Source organism: Neolamprologus multifasciatus, chromosome 1 (genome assembly GCF_963576455.1).
Source record: "Neolamprologus multifasciatus chromosome 1, fNeoMul1.2, whole genome shotgun sequence".
In the NCBI taxonomy this organism is placed as follows: domain Eukaryota; kingdom Metazoa; phylum Chordata; class Actinopteri; order Cichliformes; family Cichlidae; genus Neolamprologus; species Neolamprologus multifasciatus.
This window is the reverse complement of record NC_140439.1, coordinates 9,894,438-9,918,299: the sequence shown is the minus strand read 5'-3', so window position 1 is coordinate 9,918,299 and position 23,862 is coordinate 9,894,438. Positions and strand designations below refer to the sequence as shown.

Here is a 23,862-nt window from a genome sequence, read left to right as displayed (position 1 = left end):
ACCTCTTCAAAGTTGCCCTCCATGGATTTGTATGCCAGCAGCAGGACGGACCTCATCAAGTCTCCCACCAGAATGAAATCTCCTTTGGTCTTCAGGTAAAGGGCCATGATATTGTTGTAGTGGTTACACTCGGTCCTCAGCTCCTTCTCGGCCGTCCACTCGTACAGACGGACCTTAAACAAACAAGAAGCGTGTATAATTGTTGGTTGTCAAGCTGCCAAAGATAAAAGCAGCAGTGATTAGCTTTAGCCATGTTTGATGAAGTGTATGACATTTTACTTCCACAATGCTATCACTCCAGATTGTGTGTGTGAGCATGAAGGCGAGGTGCTGATTGAGTACGTGAATTATAAGCTGCAACATTAATGAACATTAAACGGCTAATTACACTCAGTTTCATGCTGTCTGCACCAGCTAACAACTTTTTTTTTTTTTATTAATTTGAGTCAAGCAATTGACAAAACAAAAAAATCAAGGTAGATTTCTGTAACCTAATTTCTACTCATGACGGTAAACTCAATAGAACAAAGACTAGCCGGTTTTATTTGGAATGATTATTATTATCATTATAGTCATCATCTATTGTTATTATTATTTCAAAGAATGTAACTACATGTAAAACGTTTACATTACAACAACAACAAAGAAAACCAACAAAAACAAAACAACTTCATCCTTTATTCATTTAATGACGTTTTTTTTGTTTTACCTTTGGATCTATTTTTTCTTTGTTTTTTTATAGTTGAGTATAATTTAAAAATGTAATAAACATTTTAAAACTTTATTTACTCAGCTGTACTAGAGTTACTAAGAGGGAGAAAACAAACAAACAAACAAAAGAAAAAAGACGGGAAAAAAAAGAACCAAAAAAAGATGGTTGCCCAGTGATTACATTAAATTTTTGTTGTTGTTGGAGACATTTTCAAGTAGCTGCAATCACCATGCAATATCGTCAACCTCTGGGTCACCAATTTTGATTACAAGGTGATTGCACAGGTCACTCGTCTCTAAACAATCACGGTCTCACGTCGATCTATTTTGTATTCCTACGTTGCAATCAATCTGAATCAGTAATGACTCTTGACTGTTTGTCTTTGCAGTAGGGGACTCCACTCAGCTTGTAGTCCAATATAAGAACAAGATTTCTACTTCAGTCAGGAATTTCTTAAATTTCCAGAAAAAATTTTAATTATTTGTTTGTCCATATCAAGTTTGAGCATAAATAAAGAGTGTAGTGCTTAAAAGACACTAAGGTGCAGAAAGAAAGATCCAAGTGTAAAAATCTGTAGTTTAAAAACAAAACAAACAAACAAAAAAGATAAGAAAAAATAAGAAAAACTGTCCAGTAAAAAATCCCAAACATTGTGTATAATGCTCTACTGAGGTTGTCACCATAAAGAAAAATTAATACTGCTTCCAGGATTGATTACCCTTTAATCACTGTTTATCTTTGGGAGCTAGAAGGTAAGTTTGATGTGGAAAGTTAGCTGCAGTGAGTGATGAGTTTCAGATATCTGAAACCCATCACTAAATCTTTGGATAAACATGACTTTCTAGCTTTTAATCTCTTTAATCTATCTATATCTTAGTGTGAATGAGTGTGGTATTACAAAAGAGTGGGGGGTGAGGCTGTTTCTTTCCCACTGTATGTCAAGCAATCCTCATATTCATCCATGTGGGATCAAATGATTTAGATATTGAAGAAAAACTGCTAAGGAGGTAGTTTTTGTCACTTCCTGTCACAATCAAAGAAAGTCAAAACATGCACATCACTTGAAGGTGGACTAAATGAAGCACACTGAGCAGTCTGACTGAAAAAGTATTTGTTTTGTATATTTGTCACACTTAAATTTTTCAAATCATCAAACAAATTAAATATAAGAAAAAGATAATAAAAACAAAATGCCATTTCTTAATGAAGGTCTTTATTAAGGGCCAAAAAATTCACACCTACACGGCCCTGTGCAAAAAAGTTAACCCCCCTGTTTTAACATAAATCAACTCCAGCCACACCCAGGCCTGATTACTGCCACACCAGTTCTCAATCAAGAAATCACTTAAATTAGGACCTGCCTGACACAGTGGAGTAAAACAAAATTCTCAAAAGTGTGACAAATATTAAAAAGGAACTCAGGAAGGGGGCGAACACTTTTTCACACCACTGTATAACCTCTGCAAATTTAAAATGTTCACCACTAGGGGACAGCATTATATCCGTGGTTGTGTTGTGCTGGTTTTGTTTTAATTGTTTATTTTTAGGTCTATTCTCATTTCCTCATTCCAACGTCGGACATGAGAATGTGTTATTTTGTTCGCCTGCATAAATGTTATATTAATTCAATGCTCCATCTTGTGCTACAAATTGATATTATATGAAAGTACAGCCTGGTCCCAGGTCACCTTCAGTTGATGTCTCTCCAGCACAATATAAAGAAGTTTTACAAAAGTACGCTTAACCCTTTAAAGCCGGTCGGAGCTGCACGCTCCGTTTTGAGTAACTATTTTTTAAATCCAGGTAGCACTGCAACCACATAAGCTAGTGCAATAATTTTTTTTGCATATGAAACCGGAGGAGTTGTACTTACATCTTATGTCATCAGCTTGCCCCTAGGTCCCGGTTTCCTTCCACATATAGCTTTGCAAAAACTGCATAAAAAGCACTTGCAGCAACAAAAACACAATATTCCAGAAACACGCTTTGCCGGACCGATCAGCTGTTCGTAAGACTTACTACGTCCATCAGCACGAACTTTCGCATTTCTGCCATTACCTGCCCGAAACCGTAAGTGACGTCATTTTGCGGAAATGTAGTTTTTTTTTACCATCAGAGTCTTATGAGCCTATACTGGTGTTTTTAAAAGTTATGTTTGACTTTATGACTTTCTGTGTCGTTTCTGGGATGCTTAGGACTCATATTGCACTGCTGGAAATATATTTATTTTGATGCACATGCTGTTTTTTTTGCAAATTTGCATTATATTATTTATTTTCATTTTTCCTGCTGTATATAAAAATTGATGTATTTCAAAAATAAAAATATGAAGACACTAAAAATTTATTTCCTGTGGTGGGAAACTATTTTGTGCAACTTTTTTGTATTTACAGTTTTGAGGGATAAGCCTCTTAAATTTCTCTAATTAGAAATATATGTTAAAAAAACAAAAACGATTTTCAACTTTTTGGTAGTTTATTGCACTTTTTTGCAATTTATGTAATTACTATGCACTTAATGCAGACATATTATTAAAATTTGGGCTATAATGGTTGTATTGATGTATATCAACTTGAAATGCTCCCAAAAATGGCACTACAGCATGTAAAAATATAATATAAGCTCTGGCGGACTTGGTTCTATGGTAGGTCTTAAAGGGTTAAGGAATAAACAGTTTAGAGTGTAAATGTTATATAGTCACATACTATTTGGAAGAGAATATGCAGCCATTCTTCACGTTAAGGTGAAATGAAGGATCTAAGTGAAAGTTTCTGTAGTTGGAAGCTGAAATTGAGCATCTGCAGAGCCAGGTCAGTTATACAAGTAAACACAGTTTTTTCATAACTCGACACATGGTGAGAAAACTGAAGCAAAATAGAGAGGTGCTGCTTTTAATCTCTGGACCACATGGTAAATTGTGACGTGGGCAGTGAAAAGCAATTGTGATGGAGGTGCACTTGACTCAGGCACCTTCCCAAGGGCCGAAAGTAAAGATTTAATTGTGCAAACAAGTTTTTTCAGTAAAAGAAAAAAATAGAATCTGACAAATTAAAACAATTTAACCTTCAAGCTGCACTTTTCTTAAGGTCTTCAAGCATGACTATAAGAAAAAGTCAAGATTTTTCAAAGACCAGCTAAAAATACTAATGACCACTTACTGTGCTATTTATGCTGGCCAGCAATTTGCCATTGAACTCTACCATAGAGTAGACAGCTCCTTTCACCTCCTTTTCAGCAACGGTTTGGAGCTTACCTGGAGGAAAAAGCAGAGTGTCTCCCAGTCAGTCTTGTGTTAACTTTCAAAGCATTAGACATGAAAGGTTGAGTTAAACTAGCTCCTACAAAAAAAGTGACTACTGCTCAATTACTGAGAGATGTGGGAAAAAGTGAAGAAAGGAAGACGGATGCATTCAGAATGAGGATAGGCAAAATGAAGAGTTGCAGAAGGATAAACGAAAGGCACGCAATGCACCTTGAGAGGGGCGCAGTGTGAAAGGAAATGAGAAGAATCAGTAGTGTCGAGAGGAGGAACGTCTGATAAGAAGTGATAAGAAAATGATTAAGTGAGGAGGGAAACAGGAGCGTGGCAGGACAAAGTGTTCGTGCGTGAAATACAGGACAGAGGGTGGAGAGGAGAAAATGAAAACAGGTGAAGGATGAAGAGAGCAAGGCAAAATGAGCCAGGCTGAGAAGGCAAATGGCATAAAGGTTGAAGAACAAGACAGAAAAGTAATTTTAGGTTTATTTGCTGCAAATGGAGAAACCTGAAGAACGTTTGGCTACTGACCGTCGGTGTAGTGGAAGACAATGATGCGTCCTTGCTTGGGCTCAGCCTCCTCTGGGTACACCATGGCGGTGCCGACGATAAAATACACAGACGGGTCTTTTCCCAGGCGACAAGACACCAGGCTGAGGGCATACTCACTGGGGAGGAACTGATGGGCATGCAGAACTGACAAATACACAAAATACGAATGACTTTGTTAGAAATGTAAAACAAGGAGAATGTTACTTGAATTTAAAGTTTTTGTTAATAGTTGAAGAATGAATCTCTTCACAAATGGAAACACTGTAACATTGCAATAAAAATCAGACAAGGCAAGCATGAGTGGCCAAGCAGGTTTTTAACTACACTATAGAGGAAAAACTACTGCAATCGCTGCTATAATGTCATTTCACAACACACAATGTCCACTTGAACAGTTAAGAAATATTATTTAAAAAGTATTTAAGATGGTATTAGTATTGTTAGTATATAAAAACCTACAGACAATATCCATGATGCGAACCTTTTTTCAGTTCACAATCTAATTGAAAAGCAGTGCCGCTGGATACAGAAAATTAACACACACCACACCTGCCCAGATCTCCTCACCATCCTCTCACGTTGCTTCTTTTGAATCAGATTTATCTCGTTGAGGTGAGAGCTCAGGTTTATCTGAATATTGCAATCTCAGCAGCACATTACACCGGACTCAATGTCGTGCAGTAATTGTATAACACTGCACAATACATTCATTAATAGATGTATATATTTTAATCACATGTCCCACACATCCTCTGGTAATTGTTCGCTCAGTTCAGCTCTCCATTCGTTGTTAATGGATGGCTTCATAATTAGCCAGCATGCTTTTGTCTTCTCATCCAAATATCTTATAGCCAAGATGGAGGATCGCCTACAGCTTGTATACAGGTCTGTTTGATTGTTCTTGGCCCATTTGTGTTTGATGCCAATTTCGATGTGGGACGCTGAACAAGATTTTCAGAATAATGTAGCAAACCGGGCTGAACCCCTGCATCTGTATACTATGAAGACAGGCATAATTTCTAATCTCCCTCGCTCTCTTTTTAGTTTTATTGCACCTGTCTAGAGAGGAAATTTTTCAATTTTATTGCTGCTTTTGCTCATTAACCTAGGCAATGTAGGTGGAGGTAATTAATAAAATATAACTGCATACAAATCAGGATCTGCACCCTAATGCATCAAAATGTGTCTCCATATCTGATGGAAAACTCACAACATCTAAATAAGCAGTTATCTGATTGCACATTAATAAAGCAGAATGGGATGTGGACACAGTGTGCTGAACCAGTCCCTTATTTACATATTATTAACATATAACATACACTAATTTATGTGGGGATGGTCATGCCTGGGTATTTAAAAAAAGGCTTGGTGCAGTAAAATCTGCAATGCAAAACAGACTGAAGGAAATCCTGCCTGGGATTCAGCTTGAACACTGTTTGCATGACTCCCAAAAATCATTCAGTTATTTAATAAAGAGCCAGAGGTTTGCTTTAGATACAGAATGCCAAAACATTTATGTTTTATGAACCTTTTTACAATCATAGAACACAAAAAACCCACCATAAAAACACAAATATTTAAGCAGAAAACAAGATTAAATAAAAGAAAACAGCAACTTGTATTAGCAAATGATAACCATGCACCATATTGCCAACAATTTTACATTACTTTACTATTAGGGATGCACCGATACCGTAAAATGTGTGTGTACTCATACTCGTAAAAGTTAACCGATACCATGAACCGATACCAACTTATTTCATTAATCAGAGGGTGGCTTGTCATTTCTGTTGTAGTTTTTTAGATTGGCCACTAGGGGGCCAATTATTATTTTATTTATTATTTATTTTATAATTTTTTATATTTTATTATTTATTTAATAATAATAATTTTGTTTGTTTGTTTGCAATATGGACACTCTGCAGTAATTTAAAAGTTCATTTTATTCGCAAACCTAATTTGTATTTATTTTATTCCAAACAGAAGTGTTTATTTATTATTCTGAAAGCTCGAGACAGTGTCAATAGTTCAGTGATATTTTGTAAAATTACAATGTGGAGACTCTGCAATAATTTAACAGAAGTGCTTATTTTTCACTTGAAATTTTTTTGTGGTCATTTTTATTAAGATTTTATTTTTTATCGGCAGGGAATATAATAAAACCTGTCTTCCAATTAATTGTATTTGTGTGTGTGTGTGTGTGTGTGTGGTAGAAGTATCGTTTTTTGTACTCTGTATCGGCAAGTACTCAGATCCAAGTATCGGTATCGTATCGGTTTGAAAAAATTGGTATCGTTGCATCCCTATTTACTATCATATGCTCCTAGTTCAAATGGAAATATATATTCTGCTGTCTCACCTTCAAAGGTGTGTTGATCCACAACCAGCAGATTGTGAACCTCCACCTCTTCCCCGAAAGAAGTCTCGTGGGGAGAAGTGCTGCTGGGGAAGAGCTTGCTGGAGCTCACACTGCTAGAGAGAGCCTAGAAGGATGCAGATTTATGAGATGGAACAAGCAAGAGAAGGGCAGACAAAACCAAACACAGGTTTATAAAACAATTCAAATCCCCATTTCAACATGAGCTGTGTGAACAGCGCAGTCGGCACCATCTGTGGCAGCAGATGTGCAGCATTTTAAAATCAGGTAAACATCATTCTGGTCATCACATGTGAGAGGCGCTCTGGCAGTAAACGCAAACACAAATAAAAGTATACACCTGTCCCCTTGGAGAAGATAAAGAGCCATGCTGAGCGGGCATAACACATACTGCCAGTGTGGACGTTTCTGATTAGCTCTCCATGTGAGAATCCCTTTGAAAGTCTCATTCTACTATTTTTTTTCTTTCTTGTCAGCTAAAAAGTCGTCATCTGCATTTCGTATCAACAAATTAAACAAAAGCTGACTATGTTCCCTGTTGTTAAAATTTGATGTGAACTCTAAACTCTAACCAGATAAATTGAGCTTGACTGTGAGCAATAGTAAGAGATGACAATGGAATAAAGCAAATGCCCTAATCCTTCCTCATTCATTCACTCTGCTGCTTTCTAAATGGCTTTACAGGACAAATGTTCTAATAATAATTGTAATCCTTCAGGGTTCCTGCACCACTTGGAAATAAAAATTAATGTTTTTATATTAGACTAGAAAATAACCTATTAATCATTATTTAGACATCATACATTTACTCTTATTGCTACTATATTATTTTTGTCACCTTTATTTTTATGACATGCGTAGTTAAATGCATGCCCTAGCGCCTATATGGTCACTGCCACTACATACAGGTAGTTTTATTTTAATGGGGTGAGACAGAATATCAATCAAAAATGAAAAACAAAAAACAAATTTTAAATTGATCTGATTGAATGAAGTGCTGTGGAAAGCTTGCACTCTAAACTAAACACCTGCTGTTTCTTTTTACTCATGTGAACCACCACCTCCGCCAAAACAAATTACTGACAAGTTTATTTCTTGTCAAGGCAAATGTTATGGCATCATACCATTTTACCATCACATTTGAACATAGATACCATGGTTTGCTGTTCTCTAGCCAGTACAACATGCTTTCTCTTCACACTGAAAGCCAGAAACTCCCTGTTGTTATCTAATTTGTATATTTAAAATGCTAAAGTTTTCTATGACAAACCTGACAATGGCTCAGTAGTTGATTACTTCAATTATGTTGTTAGGTTAGTGTTTACTTAACAGCTCCCATTAATGCATTCTAAAATAAATAGATGTGATCAAAACATGAGAAGAAAAAAAACACATTTACTTTCTGACTTCTCTAAACTCAACATTTCGAACCTTTTAAAGCTTGCATGCAGTATTGTTAATCTCTGAACAGGAAACCCTTTACTGTAACAGCTTCAGTTACGCTCAGATTACAATTATCAGGTTGTGATTAAGCAAAGTGTAACACTGAATACCATAGGAGTCAGATTTTAGACTCCTAGCTGAGAAATTTGGGGTACAGTGGTCCTCGCAGGTAACAAACAAGACAAAACATTTGGCATCTTGACAGCTCACAGATTCATTTTATGAACAATATTCTCAGTCAGTGTGCCTGGCTAGATAAGAGTGCAGAACAAACAAGCCCTGTGGTGTTTATCATCCAAACAACAGGGAGGTACGGCACCTGAGTGCTCGCGCTGGGTCGTACAGCAGATGTGGTGCCGCTCACATCCTGAATCTCCACTCTGCTGGACAGAACTCCGAAACACTGGGAAACCTCCTGGTAACAGATCCGTCTGAGTGAGAAAAGACAGTGATAGAAACACGTTAGTGAATATGAAAAGAGCAAATGGGTAAACAGGATGAAAAAAAAAGCACCTAGGGGAGCCTGCTTTGTGTTTTCTGACTTGATAACATAACCTTATCAATAACCTAACCTGATAGCCTTTATCAAATGATATTAAGCCATGGCTATCACTTAAAAGATTGGAGAGAAAAAAAGAATGACAAAAAATGATCCAGCGTATGTAACAAAACCAGTGTGAGAAAGTGGTTAGAACAAATGGGCACTGCAAATATGAAGAACAAACAGCATTATTTGTACAGATGATGGATGTGAAATGCTCATTTCAAATTCAGTTCTAACTCAATATTTGACTGACCTTGGAGATTCATACAGGGGAACAGTGCGAATGTGGAGTTTCTGAATCTCATCAATGGTTCCAATAGTCAGAGTGCTGTTGTTGGCCAGAGCCAAACTGTGATGAAAAACGCAGCATTAGTAAGGGGCGAGAAAAGAGGCAATATACACCCACTATCTGCAAATCAAAAAGTGGGATTGTATGCATCTTTAATCAAAAGAGACTACATCTGAGTCAGCTCTGTCAGCTAGAGGATCAAAACAAAAGACGTTAAGGGCTTACGGCTACCAACTCTTCAGAGCACAGAAAAGAAAACAGATGAATTTCCCATAAAACCACACACTGATAAAATATGAAGGGAAGAAAAGTTCTGCTGCTGACCTGTCGGGGTAGCCCTCAGAGTTGAGTGGGCACATATAATTGACCTCCTTGAGGTTGACATTGGAGAACACCAGCTTGTGGTTGGAGGAATAGATAACAGTGGGTCGGTCAGAGCAGGCAAAGACATTGGAAGTGGACAGGGATCTGAAGGTCCTCAGCACAGTGGGCTGTGTACCAAGAGTGACCTTCTTACGCTCACTTAGGGCACCTAGGAAAAGGAAATGAGATCAAACCACAGACTTGAAACGCTTGAGAAATGGGTCTACATCCGTATTTGGGTCAAAAGAGCCTTTTGCCAAGTTCCTTTAAGCCACCCAGAAAGATGCACTGAGAGCGCATCCTCTGCCAAAGCAAATGCTCTATCAGGGGGTTCACGAAATTCAACTTGGTAGTTTTTGTTGATCTCGCTGGCATTAAGTATTAATGCTTTGCCCTTGTGTTCTCCTTGTGTACGTTGCTTTTAATGCTCACCAAACCATTCAGTGGCCCCATGAGGTCTGAATAAAAGCATCTGCCTTAATTACGTTTCACCACTCCATTCAGTTTTTTCTTTATCTTTTGTACAGCCAGTAGTTATAACAGCAGTATACAGAGAATAACCTGCACAGGCGTTGGCCTTTAATTTGACTGAATTACTGAACCATATTTATATGAACACACATATATTATTTATTTATTTGCGTAAAGATAAAATCTGAAAAATCCTGTCTTAAAGTAAGGCTGAAAAGCTAGTTTACACATTGATTAGCTCCAGACTGTTGTAAATCATTATTATCTGGTCACTCTAAAAGCTTGAAAAGCCATCAGCTGATTCAGAACGTTACAGTGATTGTACTAACTGGGACTAGAGAGAGAGAGAGAGCGTATTTTTCTCCCATTTTAGCTTCTCTGCATTGGCTCCCTGTTAAATTAAGAATATAAAATCTTCCTCAAATGCAAAATCTTGAATAATCGGACCCCATCATATCTTAAAGACCTCATAGTACCTTATTATCCTAACGAAGTACTTCGCTTTCAAACTACTGGCTTATTTGTAGTTCAAATTTCATAAGACTATAATGGAGGGTAGAGCCTTTATCTTTTACACCCCTCCTCTGTGGAAGCAGATCCCAGATTGGATCTGGGAGACAGGCACCCTCTACTTTTAAGATTAGGCTTAAAACTGTCCTTTTTAACAAAGCTTAAAATTAGGCCTGGATCAGGTGACCCAGGGGAATCTTTGTGATGTGTTTGTAAATGAAATATGGCATCTTTGAACTGCTGGTCTGACAAAATGAGCAATTAGAAAATGTATCTTTGCACTTTAATGGACCTCATAATTTCCACAATCAGTAATGAACACGTTAACAAACTTCCTCCCCATTGGACTACATCTCAGCACATGCTTACATTTCACTGTAGAGGCAGAACAGATTAAGTCTTGATTAAGAGGCATTAATGGATTTAAATGTTCTGATTGGTTGTGACTTACATAACATTCATTATTCTAATACAGTAATAAAGAATAAGAATCAAAAACTTACAAAGATCGCTGTAAAACACTGCCAGATGTGTTTGGGTAAATCAGACAGTGATAATGCATGCAGCTATTTAAAATTCAAAAACAGACACCTGAAAATCAGTTTTACTTTCGTCTGGCAGCAGTTCAGGACTATTCAACTACATTTGACATCAAATGACTGCACCGCCTGTGATAACAGTTGTATAATGTCTTCTGGGGCTTTTAAATTTACTTTTTTTTTTTTTTTTACTTCTGAAATGACCTCAACTGGGTATCTTGACTGCATGATATCATTTCAGTGACACCATCCAGTCGTATTCTGGGCTCAGAGATTATGCACTAGAAAGAGCTGAGCATTTAGCAGGCAGGGAATGTTTATTAGAAGGAAATACTAACATGTTGAAAGTGCAGGATGATGAAGTGGTCATGAAGCCTGAGACCTAAAATTCAGAGGTTACCAGCCTAAGCAGCTTTTATTTTAACTAGCAATATCAGAAATACTACATTAATGTTATGCAAGCTACCAGAGGGACCTTTCTCTATAACATGGTCAAATTTGTTTGATCTGATGTGAATGACGCAGCATACTAAATGAAAACCGAGGTAATTAGTGGAAAGTCTTTGCTAGTCCTCAGTGCGTAACATTAGCTAATGCACATATAAACAGTCATTGGACTTTACTGAATTGCACAGCATCTTTTCAGGACCAAAAAGCAGACGGTTAAACACAGAAAAGCATTTATTGTCTCATTCTCAAGTCCTCCTTTTACGATTATGTGTTATAACTAAATTATAACTTTTTAAATAAACAACACCAACTCATATCAACTCAAACTATATAATTTATATAATAATACATTTAAATATATCCATCTCATGTCAGAGGCCCTTTAATATTTCTATTCCTCTGGCCACACTTGGCCTTGATGTAGGCTGCCTTGGTCCTGTCTGTGAAACTGCTGCTTTTTTCTGCCTTTACCACGTTGAAAATCTTTAACAGTTCAATGACAGCCTTTCAATCAAACTTATAACACAGCTTTCTTCAGGCAGTAGAGTTTCTGAACCAACACATCCAAATATAGTGCTGGCAGTTACGCAAGTCGACAAGAAATGATCAACTAAAAATGAAAATGCTCACAGACGGCTGCCTGTGGCCCAGCCTGAAGGTCCTTATCAGTCTGGAGAAGTCTGAGAAGCTCTCGTCTAAAGATTGTAGCGGTAACAGTGAGAAGAACGTACCAGTCTGCAGATCCAGACCAAAGTAAAAGAGTGCTCCATCTCCCAGGGCACACAGCAGGTAGTAGCTCCCCTCAAAGGTGGTCATTAGGATGGAGCGGGGAATGATTTCTGAGGACACACACAAACAAGTGGTTTATTTTTGCTGTACTCTGGAGTCACTGGTTCTATACTAAAGTGATAAATGTCTGTAAAAATACCTCCGTCAGAAAAATCAATCAGGTTTATTCAGACTCTGTGGTAACTTTAAAATAAACAACATTTGAATGCTTCAGGATAAATATAAAGAGTTCAGTTTTGTTCAGTTTCCCAAACACCGGTTTCTTTGACTGCAGGCCAGTTACATCAAAACAACTTTGGCTCTGATTAAGTGCTTATTGGCTGACTCACCAAAAAGGACCACTGTTCAGATAGGAGTGTACAAAATGAAAAGGGGGACATATTTAGATGTTGGCTTCCTTTTGTTCTGTTCTCTGTCAAGACACAGCCATCCTGGGCCCAGCGCTGTATGAATGCGCTGGATGAATAGCTGCAGGGCAGGATGGATGTGTCTGGATCAGCTTACTTCTCACCCCTAACCCACCCCTGTTGCTTGTCATGTGCTTCATGATGTTGTACTGTGGATATTTATGTGCTCTTTGTGCAGAGGAGTTTTTTTTTTTGTTTTCTGTTCTCATGCTGTCCCCCCATAGGCGCCCAGCATGAGTAGAGTTCTCTTTTTATTCCCCCTCCTCGTCTTGCCCATTGTATTTTACATTTCAGTGTTTTTCCATAATACTACCGGTCTCCGACCTGTCTTCCCATGTGATGTCTGTGTTGTGTATGTAAGGTTGGGGGGTCCCATTTCGCTGCAGGGCAACTTGCATGTGACAAATAAAGGCTTTCTTGAGATGATTCCACACTGCTTCAATGAAGTTGTGGTCTGGGCTCTGGGGAGGCCAGTCCATGACTCACACTGTTCCACTGTGTGTTTTTCTTTTTAGACATACTTTTACTTTTCAGAATGGCCCTTTATTGTCATTGTACACATACAATAAAGCACCTTTCTACCATCAGTTCCATTAATATTAATAAAATCTCCAACATCACTGGCTGAAAGGTAGCTCCTAACCATTGCTGCAGATACTGTTGCACCTCTCTCCTGACCTGCTCATATTAATGAAAATGATTTAAACCAACATTTCAAATTGGGATTCGTCACTCCATAAGGCCTTTGTCACAGATTTTCAATTCTTGTGTTCTTGTCAGCATTTTCTCTTTGTTTGCCTTCCATAAGAATAGTTTCTTCACACCAGCCCTGAGACCATTCCTGATGAAGCTGCAGTGAACAGCAGATGGATCAACTGATTGTAGATTTTAGGCCTGGAACAACTTCTTGACTACATTTCCAGAATTTTATGAGGACACGCTGCAAACCATGCTGAGATAAGCAAAGTTTTCAGTTAATAGTTCTTTAGAATCTGATTATCTAACTCTGCTATCGTTGGCATTTTTCATAAGTTCAACTAAAAAAAGAAAAAAAGAAAAGGGAACAAATTAAGAGTCTTTGCAACAGGATGCTAGTAACAAAGTGGCTAAAGATACAATATCTAATTGAATCTAATTCTGTCAAATTGTCCGTTACGTCTAGACACAACACTGGATCTTTAAAGAACACCAATAATGAGGGGTGGCTCAAGACTTTTGCACAGTATTGTATATTAGCTACGAGTTTAAACTCTGCAGTCAGACTGTAGTTTGTATGGCAGTAGGCAAAAAAAGTGTAAAAAGTTTGTTCACTGAGCATCTGTCAATCAAACACAGTTGGAAAATAAAGTGTGACACTGTGGGAAAGACTGTGGAGTTGTTCTTTGTGGAAAGTAAGAGGCCTGCCAGTGCCAGTTCACTGTTATAAATTTTTTTTTTTCCAGTAACTGCTGACTTTTTCAAAAGTTCAACCCAAAAAGTATTCAAGTCCTCTCTTCCATACTTTAAACATTCCAAGTTTAAATTCTTCTCAAGTGTATAAGTGGTGCAGTAAATGCATTTAGATTAGCAGCATATTTAATGGTTAAGTACTCATCAAGTACTTGCTAAAATGAGCTGCTTCATGTGAGATGCCATTTACATCTATTAAACTGGAAACTGGAGATATAATCCATTTCACTGAAGCCATTACTGCACTATTATGGACCCATGCCTTGGAGTGATTTATTAAAATTCTTAAAGCAATAGTTTCACTATTTGTTTTGTTTTGTCCAGTTCTGTCCGGTCACAAATCAACATGTTTCAGCCTGCTTATTTTTGAGCACAAAAACCAACAACTAGCTGTTTCAGACGTCAATTTCTGTAGGAGTATTTCTTAGCTGGGAGCAGTTGAAGGCAACAAGAGAAGAGTTACTGCTCTCATATAAAAAAAAAAACTTAATATAAAAAGTTCATTCCTGAACTTTTAAAAGGTGCTAGTAGGCATATTTTTTTTTACCATTTGACGAAGCCAGGCTATCATTTTCTCCCATGTTAAGCTTAGTATCTAACTCAACTGTTTGTTGGATTTGACTTTTTTCCCCCCAACCATCACAGACCTAAATTGAAGAAATGTAAGATTTTTTTAGAGAGATCCACATCTCTTCAAATAAACCATGCGCATAAAAAATGGAACCAGTTCAGTAGATCAATGTGAACCAAAGTATTTTATATTGTTTGACTTTTCTGTGGCAGGTACATTTGAGAAATTCTGTAAAAACAGCTTCCTCAAATGAAGTTTGTTCCTGTTTCAGTATTCTTAATATTATTTTTGCTATTAAATCTTATTGGGATTAGGCTTTTGCTTAATAATTTTACAACACTCATGTTAGTAAATTACTGTGGTCACAGTGATATTGAGACCTCAAAGTTCACATTATTCATACTTTCTGAGAACGGTTCAGGAATTGCTGCTTCTGTACAATTGTGCGGACCATGTATGCAACACAAATATACTTGAATGACATTATTTCCATCGACATCTCTCTCCACAAGCCACTAACAGCTTTCCACTGCTCCAGTCTAGGTAATCTGCTTCTCATTTCTCTCACCTCCACCGAGCATTTCCTTGTGCAGGGCTGTGAAACAGGGTAGTTTGAGCACACGGGCTGAGATGTCGGTCCAGAGTCCCACAGCACAGAGCGGTGACTCACCGCCACCCTCCCCAAGAGGTGTGATGTCCAAGCAGGCGACCTCATGCTCCATTTCTGTGGTACTGAGAAAGGTGAGGAGGATTTGAGAAAACAGTAGCAAGCTACCCTGCAAATTGTGAAAAGAAGTGTGACCAAATTTGGCATGCACAGACAAACACACACACACACACAAACACCTGCCTAAAACAGCTAATGGGATAATTGTGTTACTTACACGGAGAAGAAGTTCTAATCAATTTTTTCTCAATGTGAGATACAAACTGAGAAATGTTACACTGATAAGTATGAGTCAGTTTAACACCAGCTAAAATTGCCAGACAACCAAACAACCAACCTTATTCAATTCAAAGTAATGGTTGGTGTTGTACAGGAAGAGGCAGTGTACATTTTGACCAGGTCAATCACAGGTCAATCACACTAGTCCAGGGGTCTGCAACCTTTAACACCCAAAGAGCCATTTGGACCCGGTTTCCACGCAAAAGAAAACACTGGGAGCCGCAAATACTTTGCCATCTAAAACGAAGATAACACTGTATATATTGTTTTTTACCTTTATGCTTTGTGTGAACAACTAAGGTGTGTTGCTTATGAAATCCATGAAGTGCTACAGAGAAAATTACATTTTATTTATGTAATTAACACATTGAACTCTTAAAGAAATATAACAAAAGGAAAGACACCCAGCTGAACGAAAATGACCCAGCAAACAAAAACTGCTGTGAGCCGCCACCCTTATATCGCCTTTGGGCTTTTGGAGCCTTGACCTGACTTTTAAAAAAATAATTGGAAAAAAAGCACTATGCTGCTAAAAGATGAAAAATAGATATTTGCAAAATTCTGCCTAAATATGTATTTTACCTGGTTAATGTGTGTGGCGGGGCGTGGTCTGCGGCGCCGCTGCAGGGGAGGCGGAAGCACCTGAGCGGGACCCGCAATCACGCCTCGCTGCCTTTACGTCTGTGCCATCTATGCTGTTGTGTTGGTGTGTGTCAGGCTGTGAGCTGAAAAGCTACAGCCGGCTGTATGCATACAGCAACCGTGTGTGAAAAGTGGTCAATAAAGACATGCTGAAAAGCTTGTTCATGCAAACATCGTCGGGTCTGCCGTGATATGTTTACAATGGGACTTCTGCTCCTGAACCTCTGCGCACAGTGTCTGCAGATCGGGGCTGTACGAAGTCACTTTCATCTTTACACAGGACTGTAAGCTGTCATCTATGAGGCGTGAGCGGTGTTTGTTTTTAACATCGTTCACGGTGGAGAACAGCTGCTGGCATAATGTGGATCCGAAGAGCCATATTTGGCCTACCTGGGGTTGAAAGTCTCGATAAATGCACGGCGTTTCGGCGGGTATACTGGCTTTCGCCAGTGTGACGCTTATTTTGAGCGATGAAAAAAATAATAGAATATAATTTTATTTTTATATTTCAATATCAAAATCATCTTCCAATTTAGAACTACAAGTTAAAAAAGAACTAACATAAATAAAATACACTTCAGCTAAATACTTCTAATTTATTTTCCCAAACCACGCGGAGCCGCACTATAAGGACTAAAGAGCCGCAGGTTGCCGACCCCTGCACTAGTCAATCACAGGGCTAACAGAGAGAGAGAGAGAGAGAAACAACCATTCACTCTCACATTCACACCTATGGCCAATCTAGAATCACAAATTAACCTAACATGCATGCCTTTGGACTGGAGGAGAAAGTTGGAATACCCAACTTTGCAGACATGGGGTGAACTCCAACAACAAAACTTCCTTCTCAAAGATGAGTGTCAGTCATACAGTTTACCTTCCTTGTTTATGCTCTGCTGAAAATATATATCTTTAACGACAAACCCCATTAGTGTGGGTGTATATGCTTGCTGAGGAAAAGCACAACATCAGGACATACAGCATCAATGTGGAAATATAAAATTACAGATGCCACAAGAGGCCTTGTCTTTAAATCATTTTAAAATGTCTAATGCTAAACTTGATAAGCAGATCTAAACATACCAACAATTTTGAAGATGGAAAATATTCTAAGCTTTGAATTATAAAGGACATCAAGTTAAATGCCCTAGTATAAAATCTGTAATTCACTGTCATTAAAATGATTTTAAAAAAACAGCCTTTTAGTATCACACATCAATCTGTACAACGAAGGTCAAACATCTAAATTTGTCATTAATACAAAGAAAGCTTTGAATAAAATGACAAGAAAAGAACCTTTTCACTTTTTAATTAAAATGGCCAATGAACTGCGTTGTAATGGAACAAGGCTACTCAACAATGCAAATATAATGGATAATCACTGTCCAAGGTGAGTACTCGCACTTTAATTATATTAGAGGAGAGCATTAGAGTCCTGTACACACCTTTAAGCCAACAGTGACTTTCTGGTTTACACAGATTTTTGTGACGCACACAGCAAACCAGCTGCTTATTGATGCAGCCCAAACATTATTTCAAAGCCTCTGTTTAAGACTCTTCCCTCTGTCTCCGTTTCATCATTTACGAACACCCACTGCAAACAAACACAGTGTTCCTCAAGCAGCCCTGGTGGCAAGCTTTACAACTGTGCATCCTTCTCTTCTAAACTACTGTGAAATAGTACATACATTACCTAAAGGGCCGAAAGACAGTCATACCAGGAAACCAGAGCAGCAACGTGAAAGAACAACAATAAAAAGTAACTCCACTATCCTCCTGCAACGTATATTAAATAATTAAAAAAAAAAAAACATAACTGTGAGACTAATGAACTACTGGAGATAGAGTTAATTAACCTTTGTTAATAAGCTTCCATACCTCTGTTCTGTTGGGCATTGCATATGCAGTCAAATGTATCATATTGAATATTCAAATAACCTGAAAGTAGTCTAATAGTTATATAGAAATTTCTTTACGAAACATTTGAGCCCAACACCCTGAATTAAGAGTTCACTTTTTATTAATAGGACAAGATTTAAGTCTCTGCACTCAGATAACTGAATAGCATTAACTGCAGTATATAGCTTTATTGCTCAATTGAATCTGTATTGAGGTCCCAGTGAAAATGGTGAGATTGGACATTGGACATGCTTGTGAACTCGCAAGCTGCTCATATTTGCTCACTAAGGCTTTCCATGATAATTATGCAGCTAAGTGAGCAGCCAGTTGGCTTTGTGGAAAGACTGGAAGTGGGTTTTAACAGTAAATAAAAAATGTTAATAAGTCCCCATTTATGTCCTACCTGATCTGTTTGAGCTCTCCAGCTAGGATCTGCAGGTAGTAGAGGGCTCGCCCCACAGCAAGCACCACTTGGGTGTGGTTGCACGCAGCCACACTGATGTTTCTGCCCTGTGGCTCCTTCCATTCACTCACCAACGTCTTGCTGTCCTGAAGCACCAGGCGCACAGAGCCTGATGTGATCTGGAGAAACATTATTTGTTATTTGGTGTTTCCACAGATGACAAAGAAACTGTGAGCTAGAAAGTATTTTAAAGAATATCTTATTGCTTACATTAAGATATTATGTGCACAAAATATCTTAATCTATGAAAAACCAAAGAGGTTTCATCCTTCTTCTAATTTTTTACATAAAATTTCCCATCTAATGAATTCCACTGATTTAGCACCGTTAACATATCAGATGGTAAGACTGCTTTAAAACACTTCCATTCATACTTATAGAGCCGACGCTAGACTTAAAGCTTAAAGATAAAAGCAAGATAAAAACAAATGAAGACAAAGCAAAGGCTTCAGTAACATGCTTATTACAAAATATAACAAAATCATTTTGTAGAAAATAAAGCAGTTTAACTACAATACAAATGTCAAGAAATGTGGTATGATTAAAAGAAACATGAAGGATGAATGGCTGCCATTTGTTTGCTCCCAGAAATCACTTTTGTGAAACAACAAAACCAAATGTCATTGTAACATATAGTAATGATATTACTATTGTTGTAACGGTTCATTTCATTGCATTTGTATTTCACGTCCCACAAAAGACCCTGAGGTTAGGTAGCAAGACAAATGCAATGTTTAAAATATAATGGTGTATTGTAAAAGGGGAGCGCTACTATACAGCAGTGAAAAAGCAAGACAGGACAAAGGAGCTGAAGAAGCCCTAAATATAGACTGCAGCAGGTATATACATTAAGAAGTGAAGGTAGTGCACTGTTTAGACAATGCAAAACCTCATGCTGCAGCACAAATACAGTTTGATAAGAAAAAGAGAAGAAAAAAAAATCATGCACGGCAGTAAAATGCAACACTGTTGTAAATACAACGGCAAATTAATGCTGCAGAAAATAATGTTGGGATTTAGTGCACGGAACAGTATATAAGTTAATTATTTTATGCTCATTTTATGCCAAGTGTGCTCAGTGCTGCTGTATATTACTAATGTGATGGTTGCACATTAGAGAGCTGTGTATTCTGTGTTATAGCAGCTGCACTTCCAAGTGGAACTTTTGGAATTGCAGTAGATTAGCATCAAGTATAACAACATTTAGACTTTGTTTAAAATCACCTAATGAACTAAAAGGACATTCCAGTAAGAGAATAATGCAAAGTTTGCACTGTTGTAACTTCACGGTTGAGCTTCATGTGATGTTAGTAATGTACAGCTCAACAACTTACACAAATAAAATGAAGATCATCTTTACTGACCTTAAAACATGCTGCAAATAATCTACGAAAGCGTGAGACAAAGCTATCCAACCAAATTATGAATTAGGCATAAGTTACAACGGTGGTTCATCCACATATAAAGAGAGCCACTTTTGACTCTCTTTATATGAGACCCACTCTTGCTTTGTAGTGCACCCCTTTGGAAACTACCTATGATATGATGGTTAATCATACAAGTGTTTGCAATGGCAAATAGACAACATAAGCATCCCTCTGAAACTGTGTTTGTTGCCATTTGTAGGTGTTTATGTGGTGTTTTACTGCTTCTGAGAGAAATATCAGCATTGTTTACCAGCTCCTTTTTCAGACTTTTTGCAGTTTTGTGTAAGTATGGTAGTGCATAGTTGGCTTGTCTGAGCTTGTTTACTGGAATCAGCTGCCTAGAGCTTTTATTGTGACATTAATTAGAGCAGCAAAGCACATGGCCTATGTGCAGGATGTTGAACCAAAACTAATGAGCTAAAATAAGGCTAAAAGCTGCAAATAGGTACCAAGTCAGCCATTCATTCTGAGTTTAGTGCTATGAGCATGTTCATGGCACACCGAGTAATTAGGTAAATAATAATCCTATGTTGACAATTTCCTGTTACAGCAATATTTAATGTGAATTTTACAAACTTTCAAATTTGGACACTACCACTAAAAATTAACACAGTCTTTAGTGTTCTCATGTCTCATGTCACCAGTGCCATCTAATATTATGCTGTAGTGTCCTTTCGGGACAACCCCTCTACCACTGGTGGCTTTAATGCAAACTTAAGGAAAACTCAACTTAAGGGCCAAAAAGATGAGTGGCGTAGCAACACTCAGTCAGATAATAACATCAAAATGTATTCAATATAAACACATGAAGTGTACGAGTTAGTAAAAAAAAACCCAGCACTGAAATATGAGCAGAGTTTTCATAACCTAAAGATTAATGGTTGAGGGTGTAACATTTGGCAGAATTCCCAGCAGGATTCATCCACATTTCCAAAAGGGAGGATGAAACTTGAGATTAAATGAAGTAAAATATTTATATTAAGTATAAAATACATGAAGTCTTTTTGAACTCTTCACATTCAGAACTGGCCCTTTTAATCATGCATGATTCAGCTCCGCCAAAGGATATGTTATTAAATGGCACAAGGCCACAGCTGAATAATTAATTTAGAATTTGTGAAACGAATTCTTACTTTCCAAAGCATGAACAGACCCCGTACTTTATATATCACAGATATGTGCATACAAACCTGAATAAGTTGTTGGTGTGCCACATTTCCACAGTAAAATGTCTGCTGGTTGTCAACAAAGCCTGGAAGCTCAGTCTCCTCAACTTCCTCACCACTCAGCATCAACACTCTGGGGGAAAACATACTCTTGAGATAAGATACGCATTTTCAAAATTGACCCTGTCCTTATCTGGCATTCTGCACAAACGCTCACCGTGTCTGACCCACAAAAGACAGCACCAGCATGTCATCTGTCTCTCTGCCTGCCTCAGAGCGGAGAGGCCACAGACCTTGAAGGGAATTTGAGAGTGTTAGACTGAAAAAGTTACTTTCAGCACCAATTTGCAAAGAAATAAAATAAATGCAATATCAAGACAGTGCCCAATGTTAAACTATTCCATTTGTCAAATGTTAACATGTTGGAGGATGTACAGGTTGCAAATCACTCTCGAGGAGCCATTGATTACCTAAGTAAATAATTGCTTCTCATAAAAGAGGCCAGGGGCAAGAGCCAGCAGCTAACTCTTTTAGGGCATAGATGGTCGATAAAGAGCTATAAACTAACAAGTGTGAGCAGACCTTAACTGGCCTGTGTGTCTCATTCAAGCACCGGAGAAGAGTCCTTTGAGAGAAACCTAATTTTCTGGGATTAAGAGGTGTCTGCTGTCGTTAAAACCTGACGAGCTTCCTAAAATTGTCTGCTTACCATAGCAGACACTGCAGAGCACTTTGATTTTCTAAATTAAAACAAATGCCTCCAAACCAAACCTTGGCAATGTTCCTGTTATTTAGAAAGTGCAGAGGGAAGACCTATGACATCGGAGCCATCTGTTCCTGTTCACGTGCCAAACCTGAACGAGCAACAGCTGGCATCTTGGCCAGCAGAGGCAAACAGATGTGTGGGGTGAAGTGGCTCTACTCTGAAGTCAGTAGAATATTAAGGTCCAAATAAAGTCAAGGCTCGAGAGGGAGATGGCTGATGAGACACAGACTTACACAAACAAAACACACAAACCTTTGATTCCTGGCAGGTCAATGCTGGCATGCTCATGAATTCCAATGCCATTGCGGATTATCCGAAGAGAACCCTCTTTAAATGCACCAGAGCATGTCACCAGCTGAAAGCACCAAATAGAGACATTAAGACAAAGATTGAGATATGGAGCTGTCGCTTTCCTCCCCCCTTTTGTCAATTAAACAACACCTTATTTCTGCTTCCAACCAACTATTATGTTTTGCAAAGAATAAATCCTTTCACACAATCTATAACTTTTTATATATTCTAACACATCATTCACACCTGTAACAAAACTGTCCATTACAGTCACTAATCACAAGGGAGTGAGCAAAAACTGCAAAGATCTGAACTCAAGGACATGACTAATGGGACAAGAAACATGAGCAGTCAGTCATACCATTTTACTCCCAAATGAAGTCATTTAAATAATATGGCTATGTTGTAGCGATGTCTTCATGTTTCAAAGACCCCAGCAATTAACTCGCTCACTGCATTGTTGTTATAACTATTCAGTTAATCAGCGATTAATTTTCTCCATTAATTTCCTAACTGTAAAATGTGATAACATTAGGGATGCACAGATATATCAGCCTTAAGTTGGTATTGGCTAATACTGGGTGTGCTGAATGTTATAAGCCAATCAGTAGTCAGTAAAAGATATCCATCTGCTGCCGTGGCAGCTAAAGGTTCAAATTGTAATGAAGACATAAAAGACTCTGAAATAGTTAAATACTTTTGTTCTTTGTGAATAAGGTATTAATGGGCAGAAACACAAAAAATAACAATTTCATAGCTTAAAGATTTTGTACTAAATGAGTGCTTCAGTGCCAAGAGAAAACAGTTTAAAACAAACAAAAAAACACAAACCCAAATGTTAGTATTTTGGTTAAAATTCAGTCAGACACATTATTATCATTAATACTAAAATACCTAGTTTAAGTACTTGTCATAAAAGGTCATAAAAGTGCAGAAATCCTTCTTCTACGGTTTCGACAGTAAAGCAGACATCAATACAACTAAAATGTAGTTTGTAGAAATTGTGAACTGGCTCACAGTAGAGCGTCTCTGAGACTGCCATTATAAACATCACGCTGTTGAGATCCAGCAGCCTGAAGGTAAATAACTGCCTGTACAGTATGACTGGAGAGCACCAGAACGTTATTTATGCATCCAGTCATGGTACACTAACAGGATTAATACCAGAGCCTGCATAATCTCAGCGTCTACCACCTGCCACCCAACAGTTTCCTCCCAATAGCAACAGTCATGATGATCTTGGCAACCCACCTCGCTCCCTTGAGCATGTTTTCGAATGCCCTCACACACTCAGCCACACTCTCATGGGGCCGACTGCATTTTCCTGTTGCACATCCATGAGCACAACCCCTATTATGATTTATCTGAGAGAGGTCGTGTTATATTTTCTCCTGCGCCATGTGCGTCAATCCTCTGCCATCTTAACTGCGTTGCAATGTGTTTGCATTAATTAACCGGGTCAAATGCTTTCCAGATTTGCAGCTAATGGCAAATTAAAACAATTGTGACTGGATTTATTTCTGGCCCTTGAATTAGAGAG

At 38.0% G+C, this 23,862-nt stretch overlaps 1 protein-coding gene across 1 annotated transcript in view; it reads right to left on the bottom strand.

Moving 5' to 3' along the window:
* Window positions 1-23,862, bottom strand: part of ddb1 (damage-specific DNA binding protein 1) — a 54,835-nt gene that overhangs the window by 15,635 nt on the left and 15,338 nt on the right. Inside the window, exons 10-22 of the mRNA XM_085154175.1 lie at window positions 22,284-22,386; window positions 21,483-21,558; window positions 21,290-21,398; window positions 18,613-18,791; window positions 15,291-15,454; window positions 12,238-12,345; window positions 9,498-9,705; window positions 9,138-9,233; window positions 8,660-8,771; window positions 6,880-7,003; window positions 4,500-4,664; window positions 3,871-3,965; window positions 3-173 (exon numbers count right to left, since the gene is read on the bottom strand). Of these exons, the coding sequence (XP_085010301.1) occupies window positions 3-173; window positions 3,871-3,965; window positions 4,500-4,664; window positions 6,880-7,003; window positions 8,660-8,771; window positions 9,138-9,233; window positions 9,498-9,705; window positions 12,238-12,345; window positions 15,291-15,454; window positions 18,613-18,791; window positions 21,290-21,398; window positions 21,483-21,558; window positions 22,284-22,386 (1,710 nt within the window). The remainder of the gene's footprint in view (window positions 1-2; window positions 174-3,870; window positions 3,966-4,499; window positions 4,665-6,879; window positions 7,004-8,659; window positions 8,772-9,137; window positions 9,234-9,497; window positions 9,706-12,237; window positions 12,346-15,290; window positions 15,455-18,612; window positions 18,792-21,289; window positions 21,399-21,482; window positions 21,559-22,283; window positions 22,387-23,862) is intronic.